Source organism: Lactuca saligna, chromosome 7 (assembly GCF_052625555.1).
Source record: "Lactuca saligna cultivar CGN05327 chromosome 7, ASM5262555v1, whole genome shotgun sequence".
In the NCBI taxonomy this organism is placed as follows: Eukaryota; Viridiplantae; Streptophyta; class Magnoliopsida; order Asterales; family Asteraceae; genus Lactuca; species Lactuca saligna.
Window position 1 is genome coordinate 177,326,940 of NC_136423.1, and position 20,002 is coordinate 177,346,941.

Consider the following 20,002-nt stretch of genomic DNA (forward strand, 5'->3'; position numbering starts at 1 on the left):
AAATTCACTAGATAAAAGATTGAACATGAACATTAATTCATATAATTAAACCACAAATGGCAGGTCAAGACATAAAATTGGAAAACCTAGGATTCTAGCAACACATAACTAGAATAAAATCAACAAGTCTAGAAATGAAATTAAAGTATCAAAGTTTCTTACAAAGATGAAATAAAATGTGTCCAACTGATCTCCTCAAAGTTAATAGCTAAACCCTTCTGCAAAAATCGCCCCTTGGTCGCCCTGGATGAGAGATAATGTCCAAAATGGCTAAAAGTCCCACAATAGGTCATAAAAGAAAATTGCCAAAAGGCAGTTGAGACGACCCCATGTCAAATATAGCTAAAATGACATGACCGCATGTGGTTTCAAAGTATATTGCGTTATTTTGATCTATCTCCAAAGTTTAATGCTGAATTTGGCCCAACTCCTCGTATGACACGACACCATGTCGAATTATACTGGAATGACATGATCTGTGTCAAGTAGGACACGACTCGTGTGAAGCCTTATGCCTAATTTGACATGCCCTGTGTTAAACATTTTATGATGAAATATTGAATTCTTCGTTTGAGTTCCGAAAATTCCGTCACATTGCTACCGACCTTTTTCACAATTCTGAATCACCTCCAACCCCCGTAATTGCCTGAAATGGTATAAAAAATATGGAAATGAAGTGTGCCAAATTTTATTCAAAAAACGATTAAAATACATGATTAATTATTGAATTGCAATGCAAAAGAGTGAACTAAACATGCTAAACAAAGTGCATACAATGAATGCATCTTACAATTATACTTTCACCTCTTCCTATTAGAGCATTATATTTTGAAAAATATATTTAGGGGTGTTTGGATAGGAAAAAAAGAAGTGCTTATTGCTTATTCTCACAATAAGTTAATTTAAGTGTTTGGATAAAATCCAACTTATTAGGCTAAATAAACTAATTTTAATAAGCATTCCTTCCCATGCTTATTGCTTATTGCTTATTCCCACCACAAATAAACTATAAGCAATAAGCTAAAAATCTAATCCAAACACCCTTTAATTATAGCAATGTCATCCAAAACAAAACAATTTTGATTGCTATAATTTGATGAATTTGTCAAATATTTCTGTTTGATTTTGGTTTTTGGTTAAATTTGGATTTATATTGTGTTTATATTTATTCAATAAGTTAGTATGGTTTTTTTATAAAAAAAATTCAATTAAACAAAAAATAAAGGTGAAATGATCCAGCACAGTGACACTCTCTTACAAATTTTGAGACATTTTAAAAATTTGATCCTATACAAACTGCCCTAAGTTTTTTCCAAAATCAAAATAGAGCATTGGATTAGCATTCGGAGTTTTGAGGCCCAATATCGTAAAACAAAGTCGTTTCTAAAGCTAGAAAAAGTGTGAACTGAGTGCTCCCCTAGTTATCCGATCCTCCCCTAAACCTTCAGCTCTCATCGCCGCCGCATCACGTAGCTGAACTCCCGCCGGTCAACACGTCTACCTAACCTTGCTGCCGTCGCTTCAGTTGCTGGAAATCGTATACAGATGGATGAGGGTTCACATCACTCGTAATTTTAATTTAGCGTTGGATTGCCGTCGGGTCGTCACTTGTTCGTTTGCATCTCCTTTATCACTCCGGGCGGCAGCAGCGGCAAATTGTTTACTAGTAAATCTTCGTAGGAAGAATTACCTGTCTGCTTTAGGTAGGTTTTATTTTTCGACTGTTGCTTCGGTGCGAGATTCCTCCCGCGTGAAGACCATGGGTTCGCAAGCAGCGGCGGAGGTCGAGTGGCCGGCCAACAAAGTAAGAGATACCTTTGTAAAGTTTTTTGAAGAAAGGAATCACGTTTACTGGAAATCAAGTCCTGTGGTTCCTGTCAATGATCCCACCCTTCTCTTTGCGAATGCTGGTTTGTTAATCTCGTCTCATCTGATTGATTGCTATATGACTGTATTGTTAATTTCACGTAATTTTAGATAACTCATATCTGTTGAATGCTAATTTGACAACTGATATTTGGAATCCAGACACTGATCAAGTAAATAGAACATGTCTACATATATGGTACTTAGTTTTGAAATTAATTATCCATCATGATATCTAAACAACAATAACTTTGAATTACAGGAATGAACCAGTTTAAGCCTATCTTCTTGGGTACTGCTGATCCTAACACATCATTGAGCAAACTGACTCGTGCATGCAACACTCAAAAGTGCATTCGCGCTGGTGGGAAGCATAATGATCTCGATGATGTTGGCAAAGACACTTATCATCATACCTTCTTTGAGATGCTTGGTAACTGGTCATTTGGTGATTATTTCAAAGAAGAAGCCATTGGATGGGCATGGGAGCTTCTAACAACGGTAATGTCCACAACTTTTTATCTCATTTTACCATTACTCTTTCATGTCCATGAGTTGTGCCATTTATATTGGTTTACAGGTTTTTAAGCTACCTACTGATAGAATATATGCTACTTATTTTGGTGGTGATGAAAAACTGGGCCTTCCTGCTGATAACGAAGCCAGAGAAATATGGCTCAAATATCTTCCAACCGAAAGAGTTTTGCCTTTTGGTTGTAAAGTAAGTTTTTTCATCTGTTCTAATCATGCTTAGGTTTCAGCTAACTAATCATGTTTGCTCCATTAATTTTCTGGTAGGACAACTTCTGGGAGATGGGTGACACTGGCCCATGTGGACCCTGTACTGAAATACACTTTGATAGAATTGGTGGTCGTGATGCTGCAGATTTAGTTAACAATGATGACCCAACATTGATCGAAATATGGAATAATGTGTTTATTCAGGTAAAGATCTTGAAGTTTGTCTCATTTGTAAGCATGCATAGTTTTTATGTTCCATTGGCATTGTGGTTCATGTTTGTTTTTCCTATTCCACAGTTTAACAGGGAAGCTGATGGATCCTTGAAACCTCTACCTGCCAAACACGTGGATACTGGAATGGGATTTGAAAGATTGACTTCAATTCTTCAGAACAAGCTGAGCAATTATGACACTGATGTCTTTCTACCTATTTTTGATGCTATCCAGAAGGTAATATAAAAACTGCAAGAACACATACAAATACACTCCTTTACATATGTTAGTTGCAAATTGCAATATACATTGTCTGACTTCCATTGCTTTTGACTAGTCAACTGGTGCCAGACCATATTCTGGCAAAGTGGGGGCAGATGATGTGGATGGAATTGACATGGCATACAGAGTTGTTGCTGATCACATCAGAACTCTTTCATTTGCCATTGCAGATGGTTCTTGTCCAGGTTAATTCCACTGTCTGAATTGTTTGCTTTAGTATTACTCAATAAGATGTATGTTTAATTTTCTTTATTATTTAACCATAATGACTAATTGTGCTATATAACTTGTTCTGATTTTTATAATAATATAAATTTTCTCGTCTTATAGGCAATGAAGGGCGTGAGTATGTTTTGCGCCGCATTCTTCGGCGAGCTGTACGTTATGGAACAGAAGTATTGAAAGCACAACAAGGATTTTTCAATGGGTAAATTTTGAAAGTCTGATTCAAAATCAACAATATGATGTATATATGTTTTTTTTTTTTCTCTCAATGGAAATATTATCATATTGAAGGGATACAATATGGTGTATATTATAGTATATGCGGCTTTTGGTAATATTTTGTCATGATGGAAACAGATTGGTAAAAGTTGTGGTGGATGTAATGGGTCATGTTTTTCCTGAGCTAAAGCAACAAGAGGCGCATATCAGGGAGATTATAGCAGAAGAGGAAGCAAGCTTTGGGAGGACATTACTCCATGTAAGCTTAATCTTTATTTACAATCCTATTTTTTACACAAAAAGTTGAAAATCAAATTGGAAAAGAATGAAAATGGTTGTGAATGAATCGACATCTATCCTTTGTTTTGCATATAGAGAGAATTAAACTAGGCTATTTTTTAAACAGTATAAAAATTTCTTGTTTTAACAAGGAATAACAACAAAAATGAGTTTATACAATGACTAAATTGGCCATGGTTGTGTATATAGGGAATTGAGAAGTTTAAGAAGACTGTTCAAGATGTCCAGGGAAAGATATTTAGTGGACATGATGCATTTCTGTTGTGGGACACTTTTGGATTTCCATTGGATCTAACTCAGGTGTGTGGAGGGTTCTTTTGACTACTTAATTTTATTTTCATTTGTTTTTCTATTATAAACATATATGTTTTGTTTTTCCAGTTGATGGCAGAAGAAAGAGGTTTGACTGTTGATGTTGATGGGTTTAATATTGCAATGAATGAAGCCAGAGAAAGATCAAGAAACGCCCAGAATAAGGTTCCTCATTTTGTGTTCTTTTTTCTTATCTTGTGTCCATGAAAAATAACTGAATCTTTGTCTGGTAGTTTCATTGCTAATGTAATATTTGTGACAGCAAGCTGCTGTTACGATTGTCATGGATGCAGATGCCACCTCAGCACTCCATAAGAAAGGGGTTGCTACAACAAATGACAGTTTCAAATTTACATGGTTTAAGGTATGTAGGCAAGCCTGTTTACTTATATAACTTCATTCACCATATGCCAAGTTAATATTTTGCTAAGAATATAATTTTTTTTAATAAAAATTCCAGGACCATAAAACTGTGATAAAAGCCATTTACACGGGTAGTGAGTATGTGGAACGTGCTTCTGTTGGTGATGATGTTGGTATAATTCTTGAAAGCACAAGTTTCTATGCTGAGCAAGGTGGTCAGGTTAGTCATTAGTGTTTGCCTATTGACCTATTCATCACTATTGTCTCAGTCAAGTAAAATCATCTTTTTAGAAAAATGATGAGATATGCAACAGTGTTTTTTTTTTTTTTAAATGTAATTTACGCCATAACATAATTTATATGTTTATTTTTATAAAATGTGACATAGTTTACTGGTGTTTTAGATATTTGATACTGGAGTACTTGGAGGCTCATCTGGATCATTTGAAGTTGTGAATGTTCAAGTTTACGCTGGTTATGTGATTCATCTTGGTAAAATTAGTGGGAAGTCTGGCACTTTCCATGTGGGCGATGAAGTAATTTGTAAGGTTAGCCAAATTGCAGGAAATAGCAACATACTTTATTACGTTTTTTTTGTTTACCAATATAGACAATGTGCATTAAGTTTCTACCCATAATAACTATATGTTTATTTTCTTTACACATATTAGCAACAAACTTACATATTTTTACAAATAATGGACATATGTAAAAATAAAGTACAATGCCCTTACTGATAGCAAAATGTAAGTATATTGCTATAATAGCTGAAAACTGAAGCAAGGTACATTGCTATTATTGGTTACGAAATGACATATGTTGCTATTATGGGTAAGTAATAAACTAAATTGCCATATTGGTAGTAAGGGTGAAGTATGATGCTATTCTCCATACTTTTCTCATTAATATTTCTGTGGTGTCTTGCTTGTACTTTGTTTCACCTTTTTGGTATTGGTATCTTGTTGTTTAGGTTGACTATGAAAGGCGTCAGCGCATTGCTCCCAACCATACCTGTACACACATGTTGAATTTTGCCTTAAGGGTAATTGAAAAATTATTGATTTTATAATTTTTCTTTATTGTCACCTTTGTTGATCATTCTCAAAACTCCCTAACACTGCATTGTTTTTGTAGGAAGTACTTGGAACACATGTTGACCAGAAAGGATCAATTGTTCTTCCTGAAAAACTAAGATTTGACTTTTCCCATGGTAAAGCTTATCATTCTATGCTCTTGTCACAACATCATATTTGAAAAATCTACACATTTATAGAGATACAAAGACTTTCACTACTATAATTCTGTAGATGTTTTAAAAGTGCAATGCTATAATTTTGTAGTTTCTTTGAAGTACTATATACCATAGTAAGAAAAAAGGTGTATAGAAAGAACCAAAAGTAGGATGCTATAGCAAAAAAATATTTAAAATTACATTGCTATTTTGCACTAGCAATAAAAAATACATATAAAATTTGTACAGGAAAGCCAGTAAAGCCAGAAGATCTTCGCAAAATCGAATCCATTGTGAATGAACAAATTAAAGCCGAACTAGAAGTTTCTGCAAAGGAGGCAAGCCTTGCTGATGCAAAACGTGTAAACGGATTACGTGCTGTATTTGGTGAAGTAAGCAGTATAAAACTATTTAGTTTTTGTTCTTTTTTTTTTTTTTTAAATCACAGAAAATAAAAAAAATTACTTGGTGATATATACAGGTGTATCCTGATCCAGTTAGGATTGTTGCTATTGGTCGAAAAGTTGATGAACTCTTGGCTAATCCTGAAAATGATGAGTGGCAATCCATATCTGCAGAGCTCTGCGGAGGTATATATGCATTTTAATATTGATGACTTGAGGGCATTAATGTCTTTTGTACAAATGAGAGGTCGAGAGCAAGTCCGTGTCCTACCTTATAGGGCATTAACCACACTCTCTCCTTTAACCGTTTTTTTACTCCATTAATCATCCTTGAGTCTTAAATCTTTTTTCTTATTTACTAGTTAATCTATTTTATTAATTTTACAAAAGAATAATGAATATGTATCTAAAAAGTCTATCATTAAAAAACATAGTAACACCAATATTGAATATTTGAAATTAGAATGGTGCTTTTTTTTTTTTTTTAATAACTGACATACATTATGATGTATTTATTTATTTAAATGTTAACACCAAGTAATGTTTCATTGAGAAATATGTTGTGTGTTGCTTGATAAAATATCTCATATAGAGAAAAATAAACTTTTGAAAAGGTTGTGCATTGGAGAAGGTTTGTGTTAATACAGGTTAATCGAAATCTGATGTGGCAAGAGTAAAATGTTTTTAAATCTTAGTAATTTTTCTCCCATTATCATTAATCTAGACCAAAGCATGCTAAACACAAATGGGGCTTTATAGCGCTCTTTTTTTTAATAGAAGTCTTTTTGATATATTTTAGGGACGCATATTTCAAATACACGCGAGGCAAAGGCATTTGCACTTTTATCTGAAGAGGGAATTGCAAAGGGGATTAGGCGAGTTACTGCTGTTACTACAGAATATGCTTTTGAGGCTATCAAAAAAGCAGCTACACTCGAGGAGGAAGTCAATCAGGCATCAAAGCTGGAAGGAAGTCTCCTTGAACAGGTTGCTTGTTTAGTTTATGGAAAATTAAGGGGAAGTCTCCTTCAATTTAGACAACATACTCTATAATTTTTACCTTTGATAGTAATGTTTTTATATTTTTGGGAAATTTTTTTTGTTTCAGAAAGTATCATCTTTGAATGGTCAAGTAGAGTCTGCAGCTATTTCATCAGCAAAGAAGGCTGATCTAAAGGCAAAAATCTCCATCCTACAGGTAAGAAAAACACAACCTTTTTTTTAACAACATAAATATTTTCTCTAGTTAAAAAAACTAATTTTTGGTTTTTTAAAAGAGATAAGCATAACTGCATAACACAGTTTCACTAACTTATCGATTTAGCCACTGAACTATCATTTTTGGATACCAATAACAGCAATATGTGAAATGACTATGTTCCAAACTACTTATACTTACAATTTCTTACAATTCTATACCAATAACAGCAATATGTGAAATAAGCATTTTATAAGCTCAAGGTATAAGGTAAAAAAATATCAGCAGGTGGCTATTATGAGTAAAAGATTAACTGAGAAAATAATTGTTTTTCTTTTTCCTTGTTTCGAAACAGTGAAAAAAATTTATGACTGTTTTAAACAATCAGTAGAGAAAATAGCTTAATTGTTTTTGTATTTGTGTTTAAGTAAAAGTAAAAAGATAAAGATGGGTTGGGTGGTTTTGTATTTACAGAATCAAGTGATAAAAAATAAAAAGAAAATGGGTGAAGAGAACATACAGAAAGCTGTTGAAAGTGCGACTAAAGCAGCAGAAGTTGCTTTATCTGAAGGAAAGGCTTTCTGCATTTCACATGTTGAAGTTGGCTCAGACACTGCTGCCATTCGTGAAGCAGTTGTCAAAGTCATGGAGCAAAAGGTAGGTTGTCCTTTTTTATTTAAAAAAAAAAATACATTTTTTTTTAATTACTAATTTTGGTTTTGTGAGCAGGGAATGGCGGTGATGGTTTTTAGCACTGATGAAGTATCAAAGAAGGCTTTAATTTGTGCGGGTGTACCAGAAAAAAGTGATAAAAGTCAGCATTTGAAGGTGTTGGAGTGGCTCAAGGCGGCACTGCAGCCGCTAGATGGTAAAGGCGGTGGAGGGAAAGGCGGTCTTGCTCAAGGCCAGGTAATTATTGCCATTTACATTCTGTGATTATTGTTGAATAATATAATATAATAATAGAATAGTTTTGTACTTTTGTAACATATATAAAAATATTCATTCCATTCCTATGGCATGGGTGAACCATGCATGATCATGACGGCATGTAATTTTCCTTCCTTTTTACCTTAAGTTTGATGCTATTTTATTTTCTCAAATATTTTTTAATCATCATTTATGCATACATACATACATTCAGCACTTAATAGGAGGATCTGTTTATGACAATAATATTGTACTTTCTTTCAGGGACCTGATATAAAGCATGTGGATGAAGCAATAGATGTTGCCAAGTCGTTTGCTGCCCTCAAACTCGGCTGAAAAGTATAACACTTCTCTTCTCGTATTGTTTTAGTTTTATGGTTTCCTTATTTCAATATACGAATCTACAGAATGGTCTTGAAACTTGAATCTTCTCTTTCTTTTTCATAGTTGAAACCATGTTGGTTTGTGTTAATATTTTTCAAATTAGAAAACCTCTATTTATGTGTTTCTTATATTGTTAATTGGTGCTTTTTTTAATTGCATTGTCATGTTGGAAATTCACTTATTAAATAAACTACTACTAGTACCCTCAAAATAAAACAGGGGTACCTATTTAACATAACGTAGTTAATAATAAAGGTAGAACTTTTTATTTTTTTTATTTTTTATTTTTTTGTGTGTGGGCGTGTGTGGAAAATAACCACAGTTTGGATTGGGTCATTTAGAATGTTTCTTTTAACAAAAAAAAAAAAAAACATTTTGAATCTAAAATCCAGGAGACGGAAAAAAAAAAAAACTGTTCCAAAGATTAAAAAATAAGTTCGAAATATAATGAATATATCTATAGTTTTGAGAAAATTCTTGTTTACTTAAATCTAACAAAAAGTCTGTCAACAAATAAAAAGTATATAAAATACAATAACTTAAAATTAAACATTTTGATTGAAAACATCTGTAATTTTGAGAAAATATTTTGTTTTTTTTTGCTTAAATTCAACAAAAATTCGGAGACAACAGATAAGAACTATATAAAATAATGACTTAAAATGTGAAAAGGATGATATGAGACATTTTGATAATGAACATTTTAGACATGAATAAAAAAGGTTTTTTTTTGAAAAACTTATGTGCAAATGAGAAAGAATTTCAAGAACAACTCTAGAGCAGCCCATTTAGGAGAAGATAATCATTTTTGTAAAACATAAAATTTTGTTATTTATCAATATCCCAATATATAAAGTAACAACGGTCTAAATTTTCTTAACATTTGTGTAGATTCAAATTATCTAAAACGATAAATTTGATTAAATTCAAAATCATAAAATTGGAGAAAATGTTAATTTCAGACATCATAAATAAGGAAACTTTTTTGAAACTTTTTTTTTTTATGAAAATAAGAAAAAGACATACTTTATTTATTTTTGATTAGTCCGAGTATTTTTGGACAAAATATCATTTTTGTTAACAACTATGTTCATAATTAGTTTAGTTCATATCCTTTATTTTAAAAAGATAATATAAAATAATACCAACTTTTTTATTTTTTATATGTATTCTAATAAATAAAGATTTTTTTTGACACATGTAATATTTTAATTCATTTTATGGTTATTTTAATTTTTTTTCCATGTGATATATATATATATATATATATATATATATATATATATATATATATATATATATATATATATATATTAAAATTAAATTTCACATAATATTGATATCTAATAGTTATAATAAATTGATATCAATTTTATTAATGTAGACTTTTATTCTAATTTTAAAATTCCTAAATTAGTTTAACGACATAATTTATTAGAATTCACTAACGAATAACCATGACATCATAAATTTCAATTTTGTCTTTGATTTTATGCTTATGTACAAACAAGCTTATGAACAATTAGTTTAATGATATAATTTTTAACTATGACATCATAAGACGACAAACACAAAAACACGATAAACAAATGCTAAATCGTGTCAATTTTATATCGAATTTTGAATACGGACACGACACAACACGACATCGTGTTTTTTACACTTGATACGAAAACGAATTCGAATTTCAATTTTGTTCAAATTTCGTTTATTTTCGTGAAAATTTATCGTGGCATGCCACTGGCTCATAAAACATCATTTTAAAAATCTTTTATCTTCTTTAGTTAAAAATCTTTTATCTAACTTTAGTTAAAAATAAATAAGTTTTATTATGAAAGAATAAAAATTAAAAATGTAATAGGATACTCACACTCCCACATGCCAAATGAACAGAGAGACAACAACCATTGTAATTATCCATTTCTCCTGTTTTAATTTCGTTGCATAACGTATTTGTTTGGGAAAATCGAAAACCTTCTTACAATAAACGGATACTGATTTTGTGCTTCTGGGTTCATGGTGGATTTTGAAGCACCTTCATTCTCTTTAGGGCTTGATTATGACCTACTCGATTCAGAGCCCCAAATCACTTCTGTAAGTGAAGATGATGATTATGAAACTCTAATTGTCGATGATTCGGAGCCTGAATATTCGGATCCTCCTCCGAAGTCGAAGCGCCTCCGGCGTGTACTTACCAACGATGTGACAACATCATCAACGGTTTCAGCCAATCCTGAGGTGGCATTGCGTTCCAGTGCGGTTGTTGATGATGAAGATGATGACGTGTTCTGTTCAAAGGAGGATATGCGTACTGGTGACAATCTACTTCCAGTAATTGTTTCTCATTTCTATGAACATATAATGATAAATTATTGAATCAAATTAATTTGAACAACCAACATCTATCAGTCGATTGCATGCCCTCATGAAAGAAATACACTTGGAGCACCATGAGAACACTTCCAACTTTGCAAAAAGTTTCATGTAGGGATTTGGTCACGACTAAGATCAATGTCGCCTTAAATGATATTATTTGCATTCAATCCATTTTGAAATTATGATAAGTGGAACAATGTTAATCAGCCGAGTAAGTATCAATATACTCATTATAATCCATGCTTAACTTTAGCTCATATCCCAATCTATTAAGATCATAATTAGTAACCTGAAGTTGTATGTTCTTGACTGAAGTTATTTCTTCAATGCTACCTTAAACAATACGTGATTCTTTGGTATTCAATAACCCTTGAAACCCTAATTGTCAGATTTCTGAAACACGTGTTTCAGAATTGTTAATATTAAGCTTTTTAATACATTTGGTGATTCTCTTATTCATAACGTTCTTACTGAAGATCCGTAGAGGCCTAGATTGTGTTTCTGCTTGATATACGTTTCAGAATTGCCCATTTTGAGACTTCTGTTCACTTGTTTGTTAAATTATCTGTTGTTTCTATCTTCAAATTGTCTTCACATCATTCTTCTCATACATACTGTTTTTATTTCTAATATCAGATGAACATCTGCATACACAAAACCATCCTCTCTCCACCAGTTCAAAGTTACCAAGCACGCCAGGAGTTTTGACTAGTCAACCAGGAAACGAAAGTCAAACTTTCCGTCCTCGTAGACGACTTCTGTTGACTGGTTCTGACTCTGATTCAGATGATCCTTCTGTCAGTGACAATGTTAATAATAACAAATGTAACATATCAGAATCAATTGATTTATCCACTACAAAAAGAGAAAGTCCATGTGAAGATTTCAGATCAGAGAAAAGTTCATTACATTTTGATGACTCTCTTCCTCCTGCTGTTCGTTACTTTTTTCACGATGATTTAAGAATCCAAGAGCTTGTTCAAAGTCGCCTTCCTAATTTTTTTCCTCTGTGTAAAATTTCAAATAGAGAGCTTGAGCAACCCAGCACATCAGAAATCGATTACATGTAATCTTTGCTTCCAGTTCATTTAACTATTTGACTGATGGCTTTTAAGCTGCCATTTGTTACACTAAATAGGACATAAAGCTGCAAGTTTTGTCTCATTTTGGATGACAAAAACAAAAAGTCAAAAAGTTGTAGTTTTTGTCCCATTATCTTAATCCCACCTAATTCCATATTTTTGAATGACACAAAAAAGTTGCAATTAATTGGGGTTTATGGTGTAATGACATATTCTTGTTAGAGTGACATGTTTGTGTGTTTGTTACAGGGGTCAATTTAAGTGTGGTGCAAGCTCAAAAGAAGGTGTTAGAGATATTAAAGACAAGAAAAGCTCAAAAAGTAGGAGTAAAATTTCAAGAAAAGAGAATGTTGAAGAGACATCACAAGGATGGGTGAACCCAAAGCTTTGTGTTGATAACAAGATTATAACAAAAAACACTCCAAAAAGAAAGACTCATGCAGCTCAACAATCTGCTGGATATTGGGTAACAGGTCAAGATGGAAAAAGGGTAAGTTTAATTGGTTAAAAAAGTTCTTAATTTACAAAGTTTTACTTATTTGCTTATAACAACTATTAAAAATTAATTCTACATTTGGTTTAATCATCATTTTCAAATGCTATCCAGTTTGTTATGGTTGACTTCAAGTTCTAAGTGTTTATTTTAAATAATTTGTTTGATATCATCATCAGAAGCCGATGGTACTATAAAATTACTTATATACACATTTTATCTTTTTTCTTTCTTAAATAATCAAAAGATTTCAAACATTTGACACCTTCAGAAGTTATTGTTTGTGGTTTATACTTGAATACATTAAAATGCAATTCTTGAAATACTAGTTATTCTTTTGTTGTTTTAAATGTTTTAAAGTATTCATAATCCTTCAGGTTTATGTTGGTAAAAGGGGTCAGGAGCTGACTGGACGAGTTGCTTACATGCAGTACAAAAAGGTATGAACTCCTTATTTTATGTTACCTAGTTTTTTAACCAATTAAATTTGTCAAAATTCACCATTATTAAATTTATCTGATTATGATTATTCATTATCACATGGAAAACACTCATCTAAATAATGAATTTTTTGCTAGTTTCTTATTGTGAGTGAGTGTTGCTGAATATTTGTATTATTGTGGCAGGAGAGTGGATCATGGTTTAAAAAGGCAAAGAGGAAATCTGCTAAGAAGAATAAATGAATTATATAATGGTAAATACATTAATCGAAAAGAGAATGGAATGGAATGACAAAATAGTGTTTGCTTGTCACAAAGGAATGGAATGGAATGGAATATATCTTACAGGAATGCGATTTCTTCTTTTGGGCTGATATATTATTATTGTAATTGTCAGTTATTTTTATTCATATAATCTTTAATAACCCTAATCAATTTAAAAATAAAAAGATATGTTTTAATATAATTTTATGTAAAAATTTCATGGTATTTTTTTTAAAAATTTTGTAAACAGTTTTTTTATTGGTATATAATTCTTTTAACTATTAGACATATATTCTAAACGACTAGTCGTACATGTCATCAATTAATGAAACATGGAGAAAATAATCAAATCATTACTTAATTTTAGTTTGAGATATATTCGTAAATCAGATTAAAATAATGAAACTTTAATGGAATCAAGTCAACAATAAAACCGGGAAAAAATGTCAAATTGTCATTTTTACTGGTACTTTATGTTTTTTCGTAAACAAATTTTAGTTTGAGACTTATTTATAAATTATGGTAAAATATTGAGAATTTTGTGAAGATTTTTCTAACTAAAAACAATAAGCTCCTATCGCCAAATAAATGTTTTTTTTTTTCCTTAAAAGCTCCAAAAAAATCGTGTGCCAAATATAGGGACGAATAAAAACTGAACCGAAAACAAAAAAAAAACCAACATAACCAAAACCGAAACGAAAGTAATAACCGACGGTTTAGGTTTGAATTTTACAAAAACCGAAAAATAACGGTTTGGTTCGGTTTTGACGTATAAAACCGTCCATAAAAACTGATCCGACACACATATATATATATATATATATATATATATATATATATTATGTTTTAAACTTTTAGTTTTAGACTTCAGACTTTATCTTTTTAGTACTTTATGTTTATTTTCAACAAATTGTTAATGGTGTTAAATTTTGATCTTTGAACACTTTTATATTTTTAGAGTATTAGAATCCGTATTCTTTATTTTAATATATTTGAAGTAGATAAAATACTATTTATTACAACGTACTTTCACTGGGTTTGAACCCAAAAACTAGAAAAATACAGGAGCTAATAAACCCACGTTTTAAAACTGAAAACCCAACCCGGAAAACCGAACCATGCAAAAACTGAACCTATATGGGTTTAAAAATAAAAAAACCGCCTTTCTAATGTTCTTTGGTTTGGTTTTAACCAAAAACCGATCTAAACCAACCCATGCACCCTAGCCAAACATGCCCTTAACGATCTAAGAATAAAGTCCATGTACCAAATTTGAACTATCTAAGACGCTAAGAACAAGTGGTATGATGAACCAATCCACAAAATAAATGATGCTGATGCATAACCACATTCAATTTAAAAATCTTTAAACCTTCGTTTGCTACTGCATAAAGAACCATGATCTTCTTACAACCAATTTGAACCCCATATCATTTGGTTGAGCAGATTATTTTTGAAAATATTCCAGTGATTTTCTTTGACATATTATTAGGGTTGTAAACGAACTAAACGTTCGGCGACCCGTTCGTGAACTGTTCAGCGGGAAGTTCGTTTACGTTCATTTATTTAATAAATGAACGAATATGAACACAATTCGTTTAGTTAAACGAACGAACATGAATAATAGTCTCGTTCGTTTATTTATGTTCATGAACGTTTGTTTATGCTGTTCGTTTATTTAAATTTATTTATGTTCATATATGGTCAACTATTTTTTATTACATTACTATATTACATGTTCGTTTATGTTTAAGTATGTTCATTGTATTTGTTTATCTTTGTTCATTTATGTTCGTTTAACATGTTTATGAACATAAACAAACACATGAACAATGTAATTTGTTAAACGAACGAACATGAACAAGAACACTTGTTCGTTTATCCGTCGTGTTCGTTCGATTGTTTGGCTAACTTAAACGAACGAACATTAATAATGCATTGTTCATGTTCGTTCGTTTCGTTTATAACCCTACATAGTATTGTACATAATTGTATGAATACCCAATAAAATTATAATTGAAGTAGTGTTTATATTTGTGAATATACTAAGAAAGGATGGGAAATCATTTGCATAGTGATGAAAAAGACAAAATACATACATCAACCTATTCTTTCATTTTCTCTACCATGACAGATTATTTAGAGAACTTTTCATATATGCTAAAACCCTTTAAATAAAACCTTTTAAAGTAAACCTTATGTCGATGCTTTGTTAGTTACATTTATAAAATAACATATGTAACATCCCATTTTTGTTATTCCATTAATTATCGTAATTTCATAATGAAATAATAATAATAATAATAATAATAATAATAATAATAATAATAATAAATAAGTAAATAAAATAAAATAAAAAATATTAATTAAAAAAGTTAGCAATGATCATTTAACATAAAAAGAATTCATATATAGTGAGAGACTAAAATGGTTAAAATTAGAAACTTAATTTATTAAGACTTTTGACTTTAAGGGTTGTTTTTTTCAAAATGGAAAGTTAAGAGGACGAAGTAAAAATGTGGGGATAAACCTATGGACAGCTAGACAATATCCAAGACGCCTTATTGCCCAATGGGTCGAACCCTAGCCCACTTATAGAGGGGTGTCGACAATTTATAAGCTAAGAGGGGGGGGGGGGGATGTGTCATCAGGAAAAGAAGGAGAAGTTACGAGTTGGGTGGTGACTGAGTGGAAGTTCGCCGAAGAAGAGAGGGAGGAGGAGGAAGTGATGTCAATGCATGACGTATGTATATCTTCTTCTTCCTCTAGCTTATTTTTTCATTTCTATCTTCAAACACCACACACTACCACCATTACCAATGGTTGTAGCTGCCAAAAATTCATCTTATCAAATACTATGTCCAAATTGGATGGTGGTAAGGCCATGAATCCTTACAATTTCCATGGATAGAATTTTAAATTTAGACATTTCTTCTTCTTTTTGGTATAACAATGGTGTGGAGGTTTTTATCACCCTAGGACAACCATTAAACCACCATGTCACCAACAATTCATGGTGGTTGAGTGGTGTTTTATTTTCCAACTTAAATCTGTAGGGATTAAGTGCTTAATGGGTGTGTATTGAAGACCAAACCCATGATTTCCTTCTAAGGACCATTAAGTGAAAAAGTGTGGGTTGTATGATTGATTTTAAGCATAGTTCTTAATCCATTAAGATTTTTATCTTATACATCTAAAAATACATGGTTATAGCTTGATTTTCATTGAAATCAATAGTCATGAGCTTATTCATTAAGTTTTTAATGAGTGGGGTGAAAAGTATACTTAAACATGTTAATGTATGAATTTAAGAAATCTGTCCCTCATCTTTCAAAAATATTATAAAATTAATGGGATATCCAATTTGTATGAAATTTATGTCCCTGAAAAAGTATGGATGTCTAGTTTCTTCCATACAAAAGGTTTGACCGATTTCCAATTATAAATGTTGTAAATATCACTTCCAATGTAGATTCATCCATAAAACCTACTGATCGTATTTGTTATCTTTTAAAATTCAAGATTAGATATAGGGAAATCCAATTTGCATGAGGTTTTGGTCCGGAGCTTAAGAATGTCTAATTTCTTCCTCCAAAGGTCTTAGGTGGATTCCACTCCCAAGTTGAATGGAATTTGCATTCTATACAAATTGGTCCAAGAAGATGGCTAATTGCAATAACCATATTGTAAATGCATCATTAATTCTATAAAATTCCAAATGACATGAGGTCCTTGGATTGTGTTTAGAGAATGAAGTATAGTTTACCATATATTTTATCAATGGAAGGATACCCACTATTTCTAGGGTGTTGGTGACCATATTTGCAAATTGGTCCAGAATGATGACAAAATTTTAAAGTATGTTTCGTGTCCGATTTAAGTTGATGCTCTTTCTTGGGGATTATCCCATCCACTTTTGTGATCCACATGCTCTCTAACCACAGTGTTTGCATCAATCTAAAGATTTATGAAGTGAAACTATGTTTTAAAGCAAAAATCCTTGTTTAACAACTTTATAACACTTGTAGTGTATAATTTATGTGCAAAAATATATTTTTCTATTTATATGATATTTGTAGTTTTATGATTTTAATGTGTAGAGCTATTTTACAATCAATCAATTGTAATATCATTTTCAACAACTTTATTAACATATAATCCTAAATCTAAATACCGCAACTAATTAATCAGACCGTAGTATATTCATTTGTCTAATTTTCCTTTGAATAAAAGGAACCTAAAAACAAGAGAATTATCAAAAACAAAAGAAAATGAGGTCGATTAAAAATTGATACAATGTGGAAAATGGAATTTGAAAGAGAAAGATGAAGAGGATGATAATACATTTTTTTGGAACCAACAAATATATTATAGAAGGCCATCTCCGAGCAAGTGGCTACGCGGGGCAAGAAGAAAATAGGGAAAAGGAGATTACATCATAGTTTTTTGATTTTATAAACATCTAAGTAGACATACATACCATTTAACCCACTTATAGTGACAATATGATCTCCTATGTTTTACCCACATATACACTAGGTACTTGACATTATCTGCTATCTTAGTTAGAGCTATACAAATGTTTTTAAATACTCAATAACATATTGATTTCCATATCAACCATATAGTACCATTGCATACACTTATGATATTATTTCTCTTATTTGGGCATCTTCCCCAGTTCTTCGCGAAAATGATGAGTTATCTAATGGTGTCAAATTGTGGGTCAGGAATATTACACCATTTGAAGATCCACTCCCATACTGTAACCGACAATGGACACCAAATCAGAATATTCCCAACAACTCCTTCCTTATGTGAGCAATATGTACATGTGGTGTTTGTAATTTGTAACGCTCGTCTTTTAGGAACCTTTCAAATTTATGGCTTAACTTAAATATTTTTGCAAATCTAGTCCTTACGCATGGTGTAACTCATTAACAAGGGACACATATTTCTTTGAGTACGTCGGGCGTACATATGGGTACGTAGGGCGTACTCATGCTAGTGGCAAACCCTAATTTTTTGAGTTGAGCCCTATTTAAACACCTTATGTCCCCCTATGGCCTCTTCATGCTCAACCTCCTTTCACCCAAAGCTATTATTTGAAACCCTAGCCCCCATTTGTGAAAGTTTGTGACCGTTGAGTGTTGTTGTGGGTTTTTGGTACTCTTAGAAGAAGAAGAAGTCCACCATTGAAGCTTGGTGAAGATCAAGCTCCTACATCCAGAACTTTAATCATCCTTGCAAGCTTATGAAGGTATAAAGCTTGTACCTTTATGTTTCTTTTTCTAGATCTAGAATTGGTCCATGCTATGTTATGCTTTTGGTCCTAAGATTTGGATTTTTGAGGTATGGGTTACTCTAAATGTCATGAATGTCATTTCTGGTCATTTCTAAGTTGATGAAGTCATAAAAATCGGAGCTTGGACACTCCCATTCATCCAGACATGATATTTTGGACATTAGAGTGTACTTTGGACTTAGGGTTTGAATTTGTGCCTCATTGAGCCATGAAAAGGCATTAAGTTGTCGAATTTATTAGTTAAAACATTCCTGAGGTTAAGATCTCTGAGTTGGATGAAATATCTTTAAACATTAAGAGCTTAATAAAAAATATGGGCAGTTGGCGAGTACGCTAGGTATACCCTCTAGGTACGTACGACGTAACGGGTTTAGCCCGTGTACCCATTCGATGAAGGTTCAATATGCTAGGCATACACAGGGTGTATGCATGACGTACTCACCTAAAGCCCATTTGGGTCATTTTGGGCCTTGGTTCATAGCTTGTTGGGCCCGAAGTACGAAGGGTAAAAGGGTCTTTTACCCTTTGTGAGAGGGTTTATGACTTGGACCTTTATTTGTGGGTTATTACCCTAAATAGTGATTATGGTTGGTTAGAATGTGTTCAGTGTGAGGAGTCGTTGTAGCTGCCGCTTGTGTGTATGATTGCTCTGTTGGATAAGGTGTCTAAGTCCATAACTATTTCTGGTATGTACTTGACCTGGTTTGGTATGGTCCATTTGGGTTGCATGACATCATGCATTTGGATAGACTAAAATGAGAGGAATAACACTTATGGTTTATTAATATATTATAAGTTCCAAGATATTAATAATATTATTTAATTAGTATTGATCAAGAATTAATTTAGAATTAGTTAAGTGATAAAAAAGGTGACTAATTAAATATATGGGTTGATTGTGTGAATCATCCATACTTGTATAGTGGGCTAAATGCTCCATGGATTATCAAGTTGGGCTAAGACACATAGGATGCTCCATGGAGGTGTAAACCCATTGATCATGGAAATGAAGAGTCATGTCACATTATGGTTTACATGGTGTAACCCTAATTGTAACATACTGTATAAGTAACATGAAGCTCACCAAAATCGGTCACTATTTTGGTAAGCTCAACACACTCAAAGTCTCAAGGAAAGATGAAATAAGCTCTAAAACTCCATAAAATAAGATCTAATCAAACTCATGAGCAAGGTAGAGACTTTTTGCCTTCAACATAAGCTCTAGATGAAATAACACCAGATCCATCAGTCTCTTCTCATTCCTTGCTTTGATACTCCACTCTTCTCTTCAAAAGTGCACTAAAATGCCCAAAGACTCTCTCTCTCTCTCTCTCTCTCTCTCTTAGCTCAATATAGGCGATTAGGGTTTCACAA

The 20,002-nt window shown here is 32.1% G+C and overlaps 2 protein-coding genes across 2 annotated transcripts; both read left to right on the top strand.

Moving 5' to 3' along the window:
* The first annotated feature begins 1,362 nt into the window (after positions 1-1,362).
* Positions 1,363-8,791, top strand: ALATS (Alanyl-tRNA synthetase). Its single transcript, XM_078962783.1, has 22 exons — positions 1,363-1,910; positions 2,129-2,367; positions 2,447-2,587; positions 2,665-2,811; positions 2,905-3,057; positions 3,158-3,287; positions 3,433-3,529; positions 3,685-3,805; positions 4,036-4,146; positions 4,228-4,323; positions 4,421-4,522; positions 4,619-4,741; positions 4,926-5,069; positions 5,492-5,563; positions 5,656-5,731; positions 6,002-6,144; positions 6,234-6,342; positions 6,956-7,143; positions 7,265-7,354; positions 7,829-8,011; positions 8,084-8,263; positions 8,549-8,791. The coding sequence occupies exons 1-22, from the start codon at positions 1,550-1,552 to the stop codon at positions 8,618-8,620; spliced, it is 3,078 nt and encodes a 1,025-aa protein (XP_078818909.1). The 5' UTR covers positions 1,363-1,549; the 3' UTR covers positions 8,621-8,791.
* Positions 8,792-10,543: 1,752 nt separating this feature from the next.
* On the top strand, positions 10,544-13,465 carry LOC145004085 (uncharacterized). Its single transcript, XM_078962986.1, has 5 exons — positions 10,544-10,982; positions 11,681-12,110; positions 12,376-12,616; positions 12,997-13,059; positions 13,246-13,465. Exons 1-5 carry the CDS (start codon positions 10,685-10,687, stop codon positions 13,300-13,302), a joined length of 1,089 nt encoding a protein of 362 aa, XP_078819112.1. The 5' UTR covers positions 10,544-10,684; the 3' UTR covers positions 13,303-13,465.
* The last annotated feature ends 6,537 nt before the right edge of the window (positions 13,466-20,002 follow it).

What these genes read in the sequence shown, in the direction of transcription:
- ALATS (XM_078962783.1), top strand. Translation starts at nt 1,550, where the DNA reads ATGAGGGTTCACATCACTCGTAATTTTAATTTAGCGTTGGATTGCCGT. An exon ending in CATGGGAGCTTCTAACAACG is followed by an intron (nt 2,368 to 2,446) that starts GTAATGTCCACA and finishes ATTGGTTTACAG; the next exon opens with GTTTTTAAGCTACCTACTGA. An exon ending in CAAAAATCTCCATCCTACAG is followed by an intron (nt 7,355 to 7,828) that starts GTAAGAAAAACA and finishes TTGTATTTACAG; the next exon opens with AATCAAGTGATAAAAAATAA.
- LOC145004085 (XM_078962986.1), top strand. Translation starts at nt 10,685, where the DNA reads ATGGTGGATTTTGAAGCACCTTCATTCTCTTTAGGGCTTGATTATGAC. An exon ending in ACATCAGAAATCGATTACAT is followed by an intron (nt 12,111 to 12,375) that starts GTAATCTTTGCT and finishes TGTTTGTTACAG; the next exon opens with GGGTCAATTTAAGTGTGGTG. An exon ending in CTTACATGCAGTACAAAAAG is followed by an intron (nt 13,060 to 13,245) that starts GTATGAACTCCT and finishes TTATTGTGGCAG; the next exon opens with GAGAGTGGATCATGGTTTAA.